At 41.2% G+C, this 14,450-nt stretch overlaps 1 protein-coding gene across 1 annotated transcript in view; it reads right to left on the bottom strand.

Annotated features, from left to right (window-relative positions):
• The window catches only part of CALCR (calcitonin receptor), a gene marked incomplete at its 5' end in the record, with an annotated part of 180,255 nt that overhangs the window by 55,440 nt on the left and 110,365 nt on the right, over positions 1-14,450 (bottom strand). Inside the window, 2 exon segments of the mRNA XM_082014714.1 lie at positions 4,369-4,479; positions 8,423-8,576. Of these exon segments, the coding sequence (XP_081870840.1) occupies positions 4,369-4,479; positions 8,423-8,576 (265 nt within the window).

The following is a 14,450-nucleotide window of genomic DNA, read 5'->3' as shown; positions in this document are numbered from 1 at the left end:
TCTGGGCCTTTTTCTCCAGAATATAATTTCATTTTATTTACTTTTCTAACATACTCTAGCAATTTCTTCTTGGCATTGATGCTGAATGTTGTTGGGGTTTCAGATATAGAGACCTGGTATACAGTACCCACGCATGGTGCAGACGGGAGGAGGATCCGATCCTGTGTTGCCAGATAATGTTTCACTTTTCCAGTTATGAATGATGTAAGTATCAAAGCACAAAAAGAAAGCTGAATGACATCATTTTATTCCAGGACTCAAAGCTATACATGGCCTCAAACTAAAGTAACTTAGCCATCAGTGGGCTTATACACAGTTGTTCTGCAGATCTCAGCGCAGCCCAAAGCAGCACATACTCATTTCAAAAGTCCATGGGGTTACTTGCACATGTAAAATACATGCTGAGGTAGTTTGATATCACAGAGACTAAATGGGAACGAAATCTGACAGGCACTGCAGTTGTCATCTTGTGAAATCATTGTTCTTTAGGATGAATTTTCTGTTTCTCAGCAGAAAATCTAGCTGTATTTTGTTTAACAGGCATAAGTTACCAAAGGAAATAATGACTTTTGACACAAAACCTGACAGACTTCTCAGGACAGCTGAACCTGTGCTTTTTGGCCACCTCTAAGTGGCAGCCACTTCCATTAGCAGTTGAAAGACTTCTTGTCACCTCCACTTGTCTCCCTCCTACTTTATTAAGTTCCGGTGTGACAATCATCCACCTGTAAAGCAAAGGCTGGCAACCTGCTGGCTCGATGCCGCACCTGTAGTACGTGCTGGGGAGCTCAACAGCTACGCTAGGAAAGCGGCTCTGGCTCACCCAGGAGATGCTGAGCTGCTGCCGAGCCAGGGAAACTGTCAACAGACCAGGATGCAGGCAAAGAGGCTGACAGAGGTGCTGACAAGGAGAAGAGAGATGTGCCAGGGGAAAATACTAAGTCCAGAAGACCACAGGTATTGTTCCTAAACAGGACAGCAGAGATTGAACAGCAGGAAATTAATTACTGGAGGAGGCTTTTCCTCCTATGCCTGGGTACAGAGAACAGGAATACAAAAAAACTCCCAGATCCGCAAGTTTTAAAGCGCAGCAGAAAGAGTAACCACAGTATGCACACACTGTGGACCAGACTCTGCCACACACATCTGTACATTCAGGAGTGATTTGCAATCAGTCGTACGAGCCACAGACCTTGGTGCCAATAAGCATTAATAAGTGAGTGAGGTGCTTCTCCATGGATGGTGCCAAGTATTACTTTGAAGAGTGCTGTTGTAGCGGAGCAATTAGTTCCAAACAAGTCACTGGAGACAAGCAGGCAAGTGGAAAACCTGGGAATAGGTGGCTTGGGAGTGAGCAGGAGAGTGGCTCTGTAATCACCCCCACGCCCTGAGGGATGAGGACCTCGAGTCATGGTGAGACTTCTGGCTGCCCAACACCCACTTTTGCAGGTATTAGCTGAACAGCGCATGGAGTATACATAAACTAGGACTGTTAGTGACACTATTTTTTTTTCTATGAAAACTGTGGAAGCAGGGAAAGCAGAAGCCTTGTAGTAAATAGTCCTATTTATGAAAGGAGCCACATGGGGATGAAGAAAATGGGGGCCTAAGCAGCAGGTACAGACCCCATCCCAGAGGCACCTCTGTCATGCATGTAGGAAAAGGCTTGTGCAACCTCAGGAGCCAGAGCCTTGATCTCTCCTGAACATGAGAATGGAACCAAATTTGACCAATTCTTTTAAAATGCTCTTCTGGCACCTTTTGTGCAAATAGCCTAATGGTTGAAGCACTTGTCCACGGAGAGGGAGTCCAAGGCTGAAGGTGCCCCTCCAGTGCAGGGTCTCAGCTCCTCAGCCTAATCTAATGACTAGCCATGACTGTGACCCTGCTGCAAGACTTCTTGAAAACTATGACAGAAATCATAGTCAAAAATAAGTGTGTTCGAAAGCGAAAAATGTTACAAGACTTTGCAATTTGGTGCTTGTTATGTGCCTCAGGGACGTAAGCTGCTGTAAAGATTTGTGGGGTAGGTCTCAAGGTATTCCCACAAGAGGTTGACAGTCACACTGCCACACGAGCTCACTTTCCAGGCACACAAATTCTTCAATCTGTTCTGTACGATGCCTACTTCCACTGGAAAGAGTTCCTCTGTCCAAGTTAGGATGCAGGTTTGAATCCTCTCAGACTGGGGCTGGCATTGGAATTTTCCCACTTGCTGGGTGAATTCTCTAATCATGGTTAGCTTGGTTTATAAAGAACAGAAATATCGATCAATCTGGCTGCTACTGCGAATGGGATTCTCTGGCATTCAGCCTGGAAACACTTCTGTTTCTAAATAGGCAACAAGCTCAACAAAACCAATAGTTTTAGCTAATGGTACTGGGCAATTAATTCACAGCTATGCAATAGTCTGTTTCCTTACTTTTCCGTTGGGCACATACATTTTGGTTTAACCTTGTTGAAAATTTTTAGATTTTTATACCATCCCACTCAAATGTTTAGTTTCACAGTTTTTAACTGCAATTGGTACACTGTGTCTATGCTGGATTTAGCACACTGTGGCATCAAGCACCACCTATAAGCAACATGTCCTCAGTGTGGAACACACAGCTGTGTCTTTCTTCAAACAATACTCTTTGTGGAGTTATTGGGTTGTGTGGCAAGGTTTTGGTAGTGGTGGCGGTTGCAGGGTTGGCTTCTGTGAGAAGCTGCTAGAAGCTTCCTCTGCATTCAATAGAGCCAATGCCAGCTGGCTCCAAGATGGATCCACCGCTGGCCAAGGCCAAGTCAATCAACGACAGTGGTAGCGCCTCTGGCATAGCATGTTTAAGAAAGGGGGAAAAAAAATGGCAGGCAGCATTTGCAGCTGGAGAGAGGAGTGAGAATACATGAGAGAAAAAATTCTGCAGACCAGGTCACCCAGGTCAGTGAGGAAGGAGGGGCAGGAGGTGCTCCAGGTGCTGGAGCAGAGATTCCCCTGCAGCCCATGGTGGAGACCATGGTGAGGCAGGCTGTCCCCCTGCAGCCCATGGACCTCCATGGTGGAGCAGATATCCACCTGCAGCTCATGGAGGACCACACACCAGAGCAGGTGGATGTCTGAAGAAGGTTGTGACCCTATGGGAAGCCCACGCTGAAGCAGGCTCCTGGCAGGACCTGTGCACCCGAGGAGAGAGAAGCCCAGGCTGGAGCAGGATTGCTGGCAGGACTTGTGACCCCGCGGGGGAACCACACTGGAGCAGCCTGTTTCTGAAGGACAGCACCCCGTGGAAGGGACCCAGGCTGGACCAGTTTGTGAAGAACTGCAGCCCGTGAGGACTCATTTTGGAGAAGTTTGTGGAGGACTGCCTCCCGTGGGAGGGACCCCATACAAGAGTGTGAGGAGTCTTCCCCTTGAGGAGGAAGGAGCGGCAGAATCAAGGTGTGATGAACTGACCACAACCCCCATTCCCCGTCCCCCTGTGCCGCTCAAGGGGCAGGTGGTAGAGAAATCAGGAGCAAAGTTGAGCCTGGGAAGAAGGGAGGGGTGTGGGGGATGTGTTTTAAGATTTGGTTTTATTTCTCATTACCCTGCTCTGATTTTGACTGGCGATAAATTGAACTAATTTCCCCAAGTTGAGTCTGTTTTGCCCATGACGGTAACTGCTGACTGATCTCTCCCTGGCCTCATCTCGGCCCACGAGCTTCTCATTATATTTTCTCTTCCCTGTCCAGCTGCAGTGAAGGAGTGATAGAGCGGCTTTGGTGGGCACCTGGCCTCCAGCCAAAGTCAACCTACCACTTGTGACCAATGGAGTTATACTTGTGACCAATATTTCCTCATATTAATTTAGCAATACTTCTGTCCTTGATTTGTCCTTTCATTTGTCCTTTTAAACGTTCTTGAATTACTTCTTTTAGACTGCATGGCTGCTAGTATTTGCATGAAGAATTCAATGAACAACTGAAACTCGGAGACTGAAAGAACATTATTTTTGCTCATCTTCTGCCGTAAAATGGTATTTTCCAATAAAAACTGACCAAAGAATATGCTGATACATATTTAATGCATTTTCTCTTCATTATAAAAACTCAGAATGAGGCATTAAGAATATTTTGATATTATAACTAAGTAGTAAATATTTTCATAAATTAAGTTCCATAAATCCATGGGTTATATTTACAAAAATATAAATACATATAAAATATTTTAAAAATTAAAATATATAAATTAGGCAACCCAAAAGCTTGATATATTTTAATTTCAGCCAAACTCTCTGAGATCCCACAAGGATGCAAAAATGGCACTGGAAACATGCTTCTACTCAATGGCATGAATGTTTCGAAGACTATCTTTGGAAGATAAGATGATTAAAAGAAATACTGTACCAGTTGGATCAAAGTCTGGAAAATAATCTGGACAATTCTGAGCTGTGATTCTTCCAGCAGGTGTGTCGTCCCAGCACAGCCAGCCATCCCAGGTTCGGTTGCAGAACAGACCTGGTCATTTAAGAGAAAGGCAGTAGTTAATTCAACACGCAGTCGCTCCTGAACCTGCTCTGTTCTAGCCTTTCAAGGAATATTGTCGTCTGCAGATAATCAAGATTTCTCCTTGCAATAAAACCCCTTGTTATTGCTACACTCTGAGTGGCATTCAGGTGCTACAAGATACTCATTTTTGCTGACCTGTTGTTAGTGTTGTTCATTTTACTGGAAAGTGATGTTTTAAAGCCTGTCAAACTGAACTTTGAATGTAGGGTCTGATCCTAAAAATTCCTATTTTTGATCCTCCTTCTGCCCTTACCTCAAAGCATGTACACTAGTGGTACCCAAAGACCTTATAGACACCCGCTTTTCATTTTACATTCTGCTCTTCAGCAGGTCTGAATATCAAGGCTTTGAAATGTAAAGGTAGGAAGGGCTTGCAGGGATGTCCCAGCTAAAAGCAACATTTGCAGAGACAGGTCCTTGTAAGGCTCTTGCAATGTTCAATGCTAAAGATAGGTGACGTAACTACAGATCCAGTGAAGTAGGTGCAAGACCGATCTGTAACAGGCAAGCTCTGCCTGCTGATGTTGCCTGGGTAGGGATGCTGTGATCCTGCCCTTATCATGCCCCTTCTGGGAAGGCAGCACTGTCGAGGCCCCGTCCCTTACAAGGACTGTTCCCAGCCCCAGAAATGATGGCTATACTAGGGAGGCAGAACACAGATCATTCTTGATTCCAGTGACAGAGATGTTCTGTACTATGGTCCACAGAAATTGTGCTATAAGACCCCTTGCTGTAACAGGATTTCCTGACTCATTGTGGTTTATTCAAGTAACGCATTAAAAAACCCCTATACTTCTTAGTTATTTTCTATTTAAAATCAGTTTGTGTTGCGGAAAAGGTATTTATCATCATGACCATCAAGTTAAAGGGAAATACAGTGAGAAAATACATCTTGCCTTTTTTGCTCTGGTCCCAAGGGAGTTTCAGAATTGCTGCTGTGATGATGTAGGTTATTTTGGAAAGAATCATATGGAAGGCACCTAATAATCATTTAAAGGTAATAAAAGATGGGCAGCTAATTGCTTCTAGTGCTTTTGAAATGATCTAAGATAAGCTTTCTTACTGAAGCAAGCAAGCTGTAAAAAGACATCTGAATTGTTCAAATTTGCACCAATAACTATTTTTAAATCAAAATAGTTGTGGATTAAAATTTGAAAGCATAAAACTTTCCAAATTATTTTTTTCCAGACTAGGGGTCTAGCAAAAAAGATATTTTAATGAACATTTTTTATTAATTAGCTAAGATTTTATGCACATCTATTTTTCCATTGGCAAGTTAAATGTGCTAATGCTACTTGTTCACTTAATTAACCAACCATTATATTAGCAGTTCGTTGTCTTTCCTTCAGGCATTCTCATGTTTTTCTCTAGCTTTGAGATGTACCTGAAAGATTTTTGGGAATAAATTTGTAATATCAAAGAAAAAGAAGAGTAGAAAATGCTTGCAATTTGAGCTTGTATCTGAAAGACACTGCAGAATGGGGTTGGTAGCAACTTCTAGCTTTAAATCCTTTTCCTTGCCTGATAAAGAAAAAAAATCACTGATGTTGATCTATACTTTGTGGAATGTGTCTTTCAAGTTAAGTAACAGGGTATATATGCACACATACATCCATAAATATATATGTACATGCACACATGTATAGACAAACACACACATACATACATACGTTTTGTAAATGCTGCAGGAAATAAAACAATGTAAGTAATGAAACAGAAAAGGAAGAGTTGAACACCATATGGTTGTTTCACTGAATAAAAATATTACATTTTTGGATGGACAGGGAGTATGGGAGTGCTGTGCTGTCCTGGAGGGATGGTCAGCTGTTCCCCTGTACCTGAGCTCCTCATTTTGTTATTTCTTTGGGATTTAAGGTAAACAATTCTCCCCTGAACTGGGCGGCAAGATAAACGTGTGTATGTGGTCCGTTACTTCGGCTCTGCTGACACATGGCCACTTGTGATGCTGCCACAGCTCACCTGTATTATAGCATTACTCTGGCTCCTGAGCGTGTGATATTGTGCAGCTATTGCCACCAGCTTTGAGCCCCAGGATTATGAAGGATTTAAACTACTTTTGCACCAGTCTACAAATAGGCTACATCAGGTACTGCAGAGATACCAGGGAAAAAGCAGACACATCTCGGCTGGCTCTATGAAGTTGTATCAGACACCGGACTTTCCTGGGAACTTCAGTGTTAGACTTCACTACTGTTTGTGCTGAAAATGCATACCCAGTATATCCCTTCAGCTCATGATTTGGGCTTTTCCTCTCAGGAGACACCCCTATGGTTGTCCTTTGCGTTAAGGGAATTTCCCATCTCATCCCATCCTCCCTTTCAAATTTGCAGCCGAGAGACTTAGACCCTTGTCCACTTCCAACCCTTTATGAAATGCGACTTAAATAGGGTTGGCAACCATTATCTTCATTCTGGGTTATAAGTGAATTAAGTGCATGTTGCTAGGAATATAACTGTCCCCAGTGACTTCACTTAAATCTAGCTGCTAGTTGAAGGAATGCAGGAACTGCTGTGCTGTGTCCGACGGGTCAGCCAGTGCTGTCCTCCTGGGAAGAGGCTGCCTTTGAAAACACCACCAGGAATTCATGCGTCATGAAATATATGTTCATGCTGGGAAAACACTTCAGCCCTTTGCAACTAATCACACGAGCAAGGTGCAAAAGAAAGGTGAATCCAGCAGAACTCTCAATTTATGCAAAAACTACATATTTATAAAGCTGGAGGCTGTAAGAGTAATCTGAGCAGACAGTGAGTTATTTCCCCCTCAAGCCCAGCAACTAAAGGCTTGCTTATGCTGAAACATGATGCTTTCTATCCCATAACCCTGTTTAAATACTTGTGGGTTTTCCCCATTATTGGCCTGAATGAAAATGTATCTAAAGCAATGGGAATCTCTATATTCATTCCAAAACAACTCCACATCAAGACCTGAGTATCTTAACATTCAACTATTCTTTGAGTCTTGAGTAAAATCTTTGTGGTAAAGAGCTGTAGAAATGTCTTTGTTCCTGTATTACAAAAAATCCCACATTATCTCCCCCTGCATCTATCAGGTTGGGTTTTTTTAATCATGATTTTTTAATCTATTTTCTCTTTAAATTGTGTCCTTAGTATCTTGGTTCTTTACTTGCATAAATCTCCACAATGCCTCCAGTACTTTTTCTCTAGCCTCCTCATAACTTCTTTAATATTTTTGGTGAGAAAAAGTGACCAGAACACTCAGTCCCAACCAGAAATGCTGCTTCATTTATACCGTGCCATTGTAACACCACTATTATCTGTCATTTCTCTTTTTATTAATCTTAACATATGCCTTGTATTCAGCAAAGATGCATGCTCAGTGCTTTATAAACCTCTTTTTGCTAGTGTTACTGCTGAACATAGAATACCTGGAACATCTGTGTTAGTACAGAGCATGACAGCTATCAGTCAATACACAAATGACATTAAAATGAAACCGTGAGCGAAGCAAACAGAATTACATTTTTATATTTAAGAGATAATCAAGACATAATCAGGAGTTCACAATCAGGTCTTTGTGTGAGCTTGCTGAAAGGTTCTGGAGAATGCCATTTCCTAAGCAAGAACAAGAGATATTCAAGCGGTAAAGCACTGAGTCAGAAAGGTAGATGATGGAGGTATTGTCTGCATGGGGAGGAAGGAAGAGCTGTTCATTCCCTGGGCTCATTCCAGGCTTTTTTCTTTCTTTCCACTTAGGAGGATGCTAAGTAAGTGTGAATTTGACTACTGCTTATGGGAAGGCAACTGCACCCCGAGGAAGACTATGCGTTAGTATACAGAAGAAAATGTTTTTTTATAGCTATATAAGCAAGCGTGGCAATATACAAACAATTTTTCAAATCTTTTTTTACCTTTTTTCTTATACGGAGGAGCTCTGTTCATCCTCTCATAGCATTTGAACTGTGAATCTATTATCTTCTGTCGTATGACTGAATGTTCAGTTACTACAGGCTCTAATGTAGGATCAGTATAATTTACAGTAGAAGAAAGACTTGGAACCATTCTCTGTACAGAAAGGAAAACCTGTTAGTACGCATGAATAAACTAGGAGGATAAAATAAAAAAAAAGTGAGGATCAGAAATCTCTATTATGCATTCTTCAAAGGCCTTTTATTTGAACATATGTTTAGGATTATAATGGGCCTTATACTGTTTGCAAAGTCAATGCTCAATTTTTACTAGTTTACCTCACTATAAACACAGGATTTTAACCAAGCCCTTTTTCTTGGTGAAAGAGAGGACCATTAAATATTTGATAAAGTCTTCAAAATCTTTTCATTTAGTTCTGCAAAAAAATTGTGTATCTCACCAAAGTTACATGTACCCTCAATACATGATGAGTTACATCTCACCCATGTATTTCTGCTTGCTTGTGCCAATTTTTCTCCAGACTGCCCAGATAAAATACTGCACTGCCACAGCCTCGAAACTGATTATTTCATGTTTTATGCCACCTGTTTCGAGCTCCTTCAGCTGTTAAGGTCATGGAAGCACAAGGCTGAGAGTTTAAACCTCACTACCCGACCTCAGCTCCTAGTTAAGTGCCTAAGCAAAGTGATCCTAAATTTGAGAGTCTGCATAACAAAGTCCTCTTTGATCAAGTGGCATCTTCTGACTTCTGCCACTCTGAGCTGCCTGAAGGGCAAAGGGAAGGATCATTGCCTCTGGAAGGCAAAAATCACAGGTAGAGAGGTCAGCTATCTTTTTTTTCCATCCATGCATACCTCTGTTGCACAGCCCAGGTCTGTGAGCCAGGGTGGAGCTTTAGTTAATTCTGTTCTGCCTTAATCCTGTGTCAGGACACTTTTCTGCATGAAGCTGCTAGGAAAAGATTAGTTCCTCTGCTTCCCCAACCAAAAGCAATGCTGCTGTGGCACTTTCCTTGTATGACTCTCTACTTTTTTCCTATACTAAGCCATACTAAAGCCATCACAAACACATGCAGAGTCATTTACAGGCTGCTTCAAAACTTAGGATTCTCACAAACAGGCAGACTTGATGTTTTTAGCAGCAAATACCCATGTACAGATCTTTAAGCAACAACTTGTAGTTGTTCAAACTGAAAACATGACAGCTTTGAAAGTTCAAATATCAGTTTACTTCTTAAATTGTTGCTTTCCCTTTTTTTTATTGCACATCACAAGCAATTGTATCTTCTTAGTACATTACTTTCTTTTCCATTTGCACAGCTAAAACACCTTGGTAAAATACACAGCAAAACCACCGTATGCTAGACTTAGTTAAAAAAAAAAGGCATTACTTTATCCGGACACTTCTGTGCCAAACCATTTCAGTTTAATCTTTTTATACTCATATACCCAATTACTTTTTCCTTAATTTAATCTAATCTCTTTTGATGCTAACATTTTCATTTTGAACTGTATGTAGACACTGTCTGAAGAGTGGAGGACAGTGAAGACAGTTTATCTCATTGCACTTAAATAGGTACTTAAAATAGGAGGAATAAGAAGGGAGATATTTTCTGGCAGATACAAATTTATATGAAATTTATGTGTATGTATACACACACAGAAATACTTGGACAATGAAGCCCTTTGGAACATTTAATCTGGCCATCCAAGCATCTAGAAAGCCAGAACAGGAAATAGAGAAGCAAAGCCAAACATATCACAGATCCCTCGCTTATGAGAAGATTAAAGGGAGTAGCTGGAGTCTATGAAGATCATTTAAAAACCAAACAAGCAATGTCCTAAATCCAACAAGAAGTGTAGGAAAGTGCAGATAAGGTTCTTTGGATGCCCTCAGGTCTGTATCACCCGTCGTGTCCATGTATCATCACATGCTTCAGTACTTCTCTGAAGAGTGACTCATACACCATGCTTAAAAATTCTTTCTTATTTTGAATAATACCTTAGTTCCAAGCTGTTTGCATTTAAGAGAGGAATAATTATCATTAAAGAAAGCTAGCAGGGCTTCCGTGGTATTGCCTCTGTTCTCAATGATCTCTCTATTACTCTGGGCCAGTTTGGGAACACACTCATGTTTTGAAAGCACAACCATATAATTGTGCTTGGAAAACATCACCAATTTGCCTTCCCCTGAAACAACGCTTTTATTTTATTTTTGTTTTCCTCTAGGAAGGAGATGATTTGTTGTTCAGATCTGTTTGACCGAACAAGACCAAAATTGTTTCACACTGACAGACTGATGTTGCTGGCCATAAATATTGTTGCAGTTTCATTTGCTTTATTTGTACAGAATGAACCACAACACGGGAAACAATTGGCAAATGCCAGCTACACAGAGAGAAACTGTAGAAACTGTTCAGTGCTTCAGGACATCTTTCCCCCATTCTAACTTTTTTTTTTATCCTCCTTTGCGCACCATTTTTAAAAGGACACACCATTCCCAGAAGATTCCATGGTACAAAACCAGATAAGCTGAAATCAGAAGTACAATATGCCATTATAAAAGGAATGCTCTATTCACATCTTTTACCTAGTGAAGATGTAACAGTTTGTAACTAGGGATGATGATTTTGAGGGGTAAGATGCAATTCAGAGACTGAAGACACCTTACTCTTAAAGGTCTGTTTCATAACTTGCTGTAAGAGACTAATCCAACTCCTGAAGAAGTCAGCTCTTGCTGGGAAATGGTTAACATGAATACTTTAATATTTGGAGGCAGAGAGTTCCTGTGGTGGTGGATAGGACATCTTTGATTGCTATTTACTCATTTCTGTTTGCCTAGATTTGAAAAGCTAGTCATGGAAGTTTGAACAATACTTTGTTCTACCTTAAAATCAGATGACCATTTCAGCAGACTGGTGAAAAATAAATTTGGTGGCGGCTTTCTGGAAGTTGAGCAGTCACACCTCTGTTTGCAATGTTGGTGTTTTCTACTGTGTGTAAGGAGAATCGCATATCCCCCACCACTGTGGGACTCGGTGCCTAAAGCATGATCTCCCCAAAGTCAGTTCAATGGGGTGATGATCCAGCTTTATGTTCCCGGGCCTCAGTCAGACAAAAATCTTGGTACAGTTTGTGGTGTCAGATATTTTTGTTTCATTCTTCTTGCGCTCCTTACTTTGGGGGTCAGGGAAGGGCAAACGGGTCAGAAAGAAATTTCTGGGTCATTATTCTCCTACCAGAGGTAGCAGAAGCCTGGGCACGGCTACATGGGGAAAAAGCTCAGTGTGCAGCATGGGAGAGGCTGGGAACGTCCCCCAAGTCTCTGTGTGTATGCTCTCATGGAATTAATGGTTAGGAATCACCTCTGCTACTACATTTTCAACTAGTTATTTTAGGAGTTAAGCTTTAAAACACATGTTTTGACCACAAAAAAGCCAAAATTAAATCGTATTCACTTGGCTACTACCTATGGTGTTGAACAAATTTTGAATGTTCAGAGCCATTGCGGCATGTTAAAAACCCTTCCTATCCATCCATTAATTACTTCAGATGGAAATAAAAATGATGTTGATATAATAAAGGAATGCCTCATTCATTTATAAATATTCTTTATTAAAGAGAAATAAATAATTCACAACTTAATAATCAGGATGTGCTCATAGCCTGAAAATGATTGGTATGATTTCTTCAGACGAAAACTGTTTAAGTGATGTCCCATGCAGCAGTTTAGCAGCCGTACATATGATGTCACTCCTAGAAGTCCAAGTAAATGACGTCATACATACGACCACCAAGCCACCACGTGACAAATGACTGTTATAAGAAAATAAATTATCAATGCAAAGAGAAAAAACAGGCTGTTGGGAATGCTGAAGTTCACTTCATACCTAGAATTAATAAAGGAATCTAGAGAAAGCAATTTGGCTTCATTATTAAACTATATCAAAATGAAAAAATAGTGCCTCAGTTTCTGTAAGACAGACACCTGCTATTATCCTGTGCAAGACTGTGCCCATTTCTGCAAGAGAGAATCCAGACAAAGCAAGCAGAAAATTCCTTTTTTTTCCCCCACAAAATACTGGACATGATGAACACGTATCCCCAAATATTTTTCTTCCACCATCAAGGAGCTTGAAGTATACTAGCTGTTGACTATACATGGCATTTAGGAAAAGAAGGTATTTGTAGCTTCCTTACCTTTTTTTTTTTACCTCCTTCCAATAAATACAGTAATTTTGCAACATTTATTGTTGAGCTCAGTTAAAATATATTTCAAATTATAGACACTCCAACTGCTTGTTATTGATTTTGATAGCTCAAACAATCATTTGGTACTTTTTTAAAAAACTGCTATGAGTAGTCATGACACGGTGGGTCGCTAAACTCCTGTCCTTCAATAGATCACATCTTTGAGCGAGAGCTCAGCGTGACTTACAGTGGTTGCAGAGCCCGTCCCGTTTCTCAATTACGTTTGAACTACATTTCACAGCTGCTAGTGTTAGGACAGAGAAGACAATGACTGTGATGCCTTAGGAAGGTCATTAGTGCATGGTACTCAGTAAGCATAACAGTAATTTCTTACCCATCACAAATGTGCTAGGAAACAGCAGACAATTTCTTTGGGGAAATATCTCACCACGACATGTTTTGCTTAATCACTGCACGTTAAAATTTTCCCATACTCAATTGCTGTTGAAGCAGGATGAAAATTACCTCACAGTGAGATCCCATATGACTTATATTGCAGATTTTGGCAGCTGTTTAAGCAAGCATGAGATTATCAGCCACAGCAGATAAAGACAAGGCACTTGTAATGAAAAGCAACTCATGAATCTTACTGTTCTTCTCCATTGTTGCAGTATTTGCTCATGTGAGGAAGCTCTACTCTCAGAGTTGCCTGATGCAAACTGTGAGCTTAAAGGAAGGTTGCAGAATACTTCATGGATCTTTGCTTGCAGCTCTGATTATCATCTTCTTGCAAGCGGCTTCTTTAGGGCAATCAGCTGCATAACAACATTCTTATTTTTTTAAAAAGCAAAGATGAAGACAGAAAGCCCTGATCACCCCTGAAATTGGGGTGAATAGAACAGAATATGGCATTCCTCTCCCTCTTGGGAAATCATGAGCAACCTGAGTTTCAAATTCTCACACTAATTCTTACCACCTTAAATCATCAGCAGCTTGCTTTCCTGAGTTTTCCTTGCATGAGAAGAGCTCCAGAACTTGCAAGTCCACCTCCTTACAACTTGAAGCAACCGAAGGGAAACGTGTACTTCAGAACAACAGCTTTCAAAGGCATGGTCTCAGGTAATGTGATCCAGGAGGATCTCACCATCTAAGGCTGGGGAAGCCCCTGGGCTCCCAGCAGTACCAGACAGCAAGCAAGGCTCTGACGAAGCATGCCAAAGGAGGCTGTTACAGATGTTCAGCAGCTCTTCTGGCCCACAGAAGGGTGGGAACCTGCTCTGAACCAGATGTTCGAAGAGCTGCTGCCGAAGCAGGAAAAGGCTTTTGCTTATGGTGCCCGAACAGACACAGGTTTTAGAGACCCGTGGTGAGAGCTGCTGAGTTGGGTGGGTGGCAGAAGCCCAGGGGAGAACGTGGCCACACCACCTCACCATGAGCAGTGCCCTCATAATGGTGGCAATCGTTTTACTAATTCACTTCTGGAGACTTGAACCTACTGCAACTGTGTTCCAAAACACGCCAGATTATGCCGTTACTGAAGATTACATTTAGGCTTTCACATAATTAGTTTTCCATGTTTTGCGAATTGGAATTATTCACAAGCCTTTCAGAAGCTGACACAAGGTACCAGTCTGTGTATAGTTTAGTGACTGAGGCTGGGTAACAATTTGACAGATTTGGACATAATGAACTTGTACAATTTGTTTTTTACTTAAAATGAATTTGTTTTAAAATACAATCTTGGTCTAATGGACCTAATTGAACAATAGTGTGGTCTTCACCTGTAGCATCCATTTTGTCCTTACTGAGCACTTTGTGG

This window comes from Phaethon aethereus (assembly GCF_964289735.1).
Source record: "Phaethon aethereus genome assembly, chromosome: 2".
NCBI classification, from domain to species: domain Eukaryota; kingdom Metazoa; phylum Chordata; class Aves; order Phaethontiformes; family Phaethontidae; genus Phaethon; species Phaethon aethereus.
This window is presented reverse-complemented; position numbering and strand designations above follow the sequence as displayed.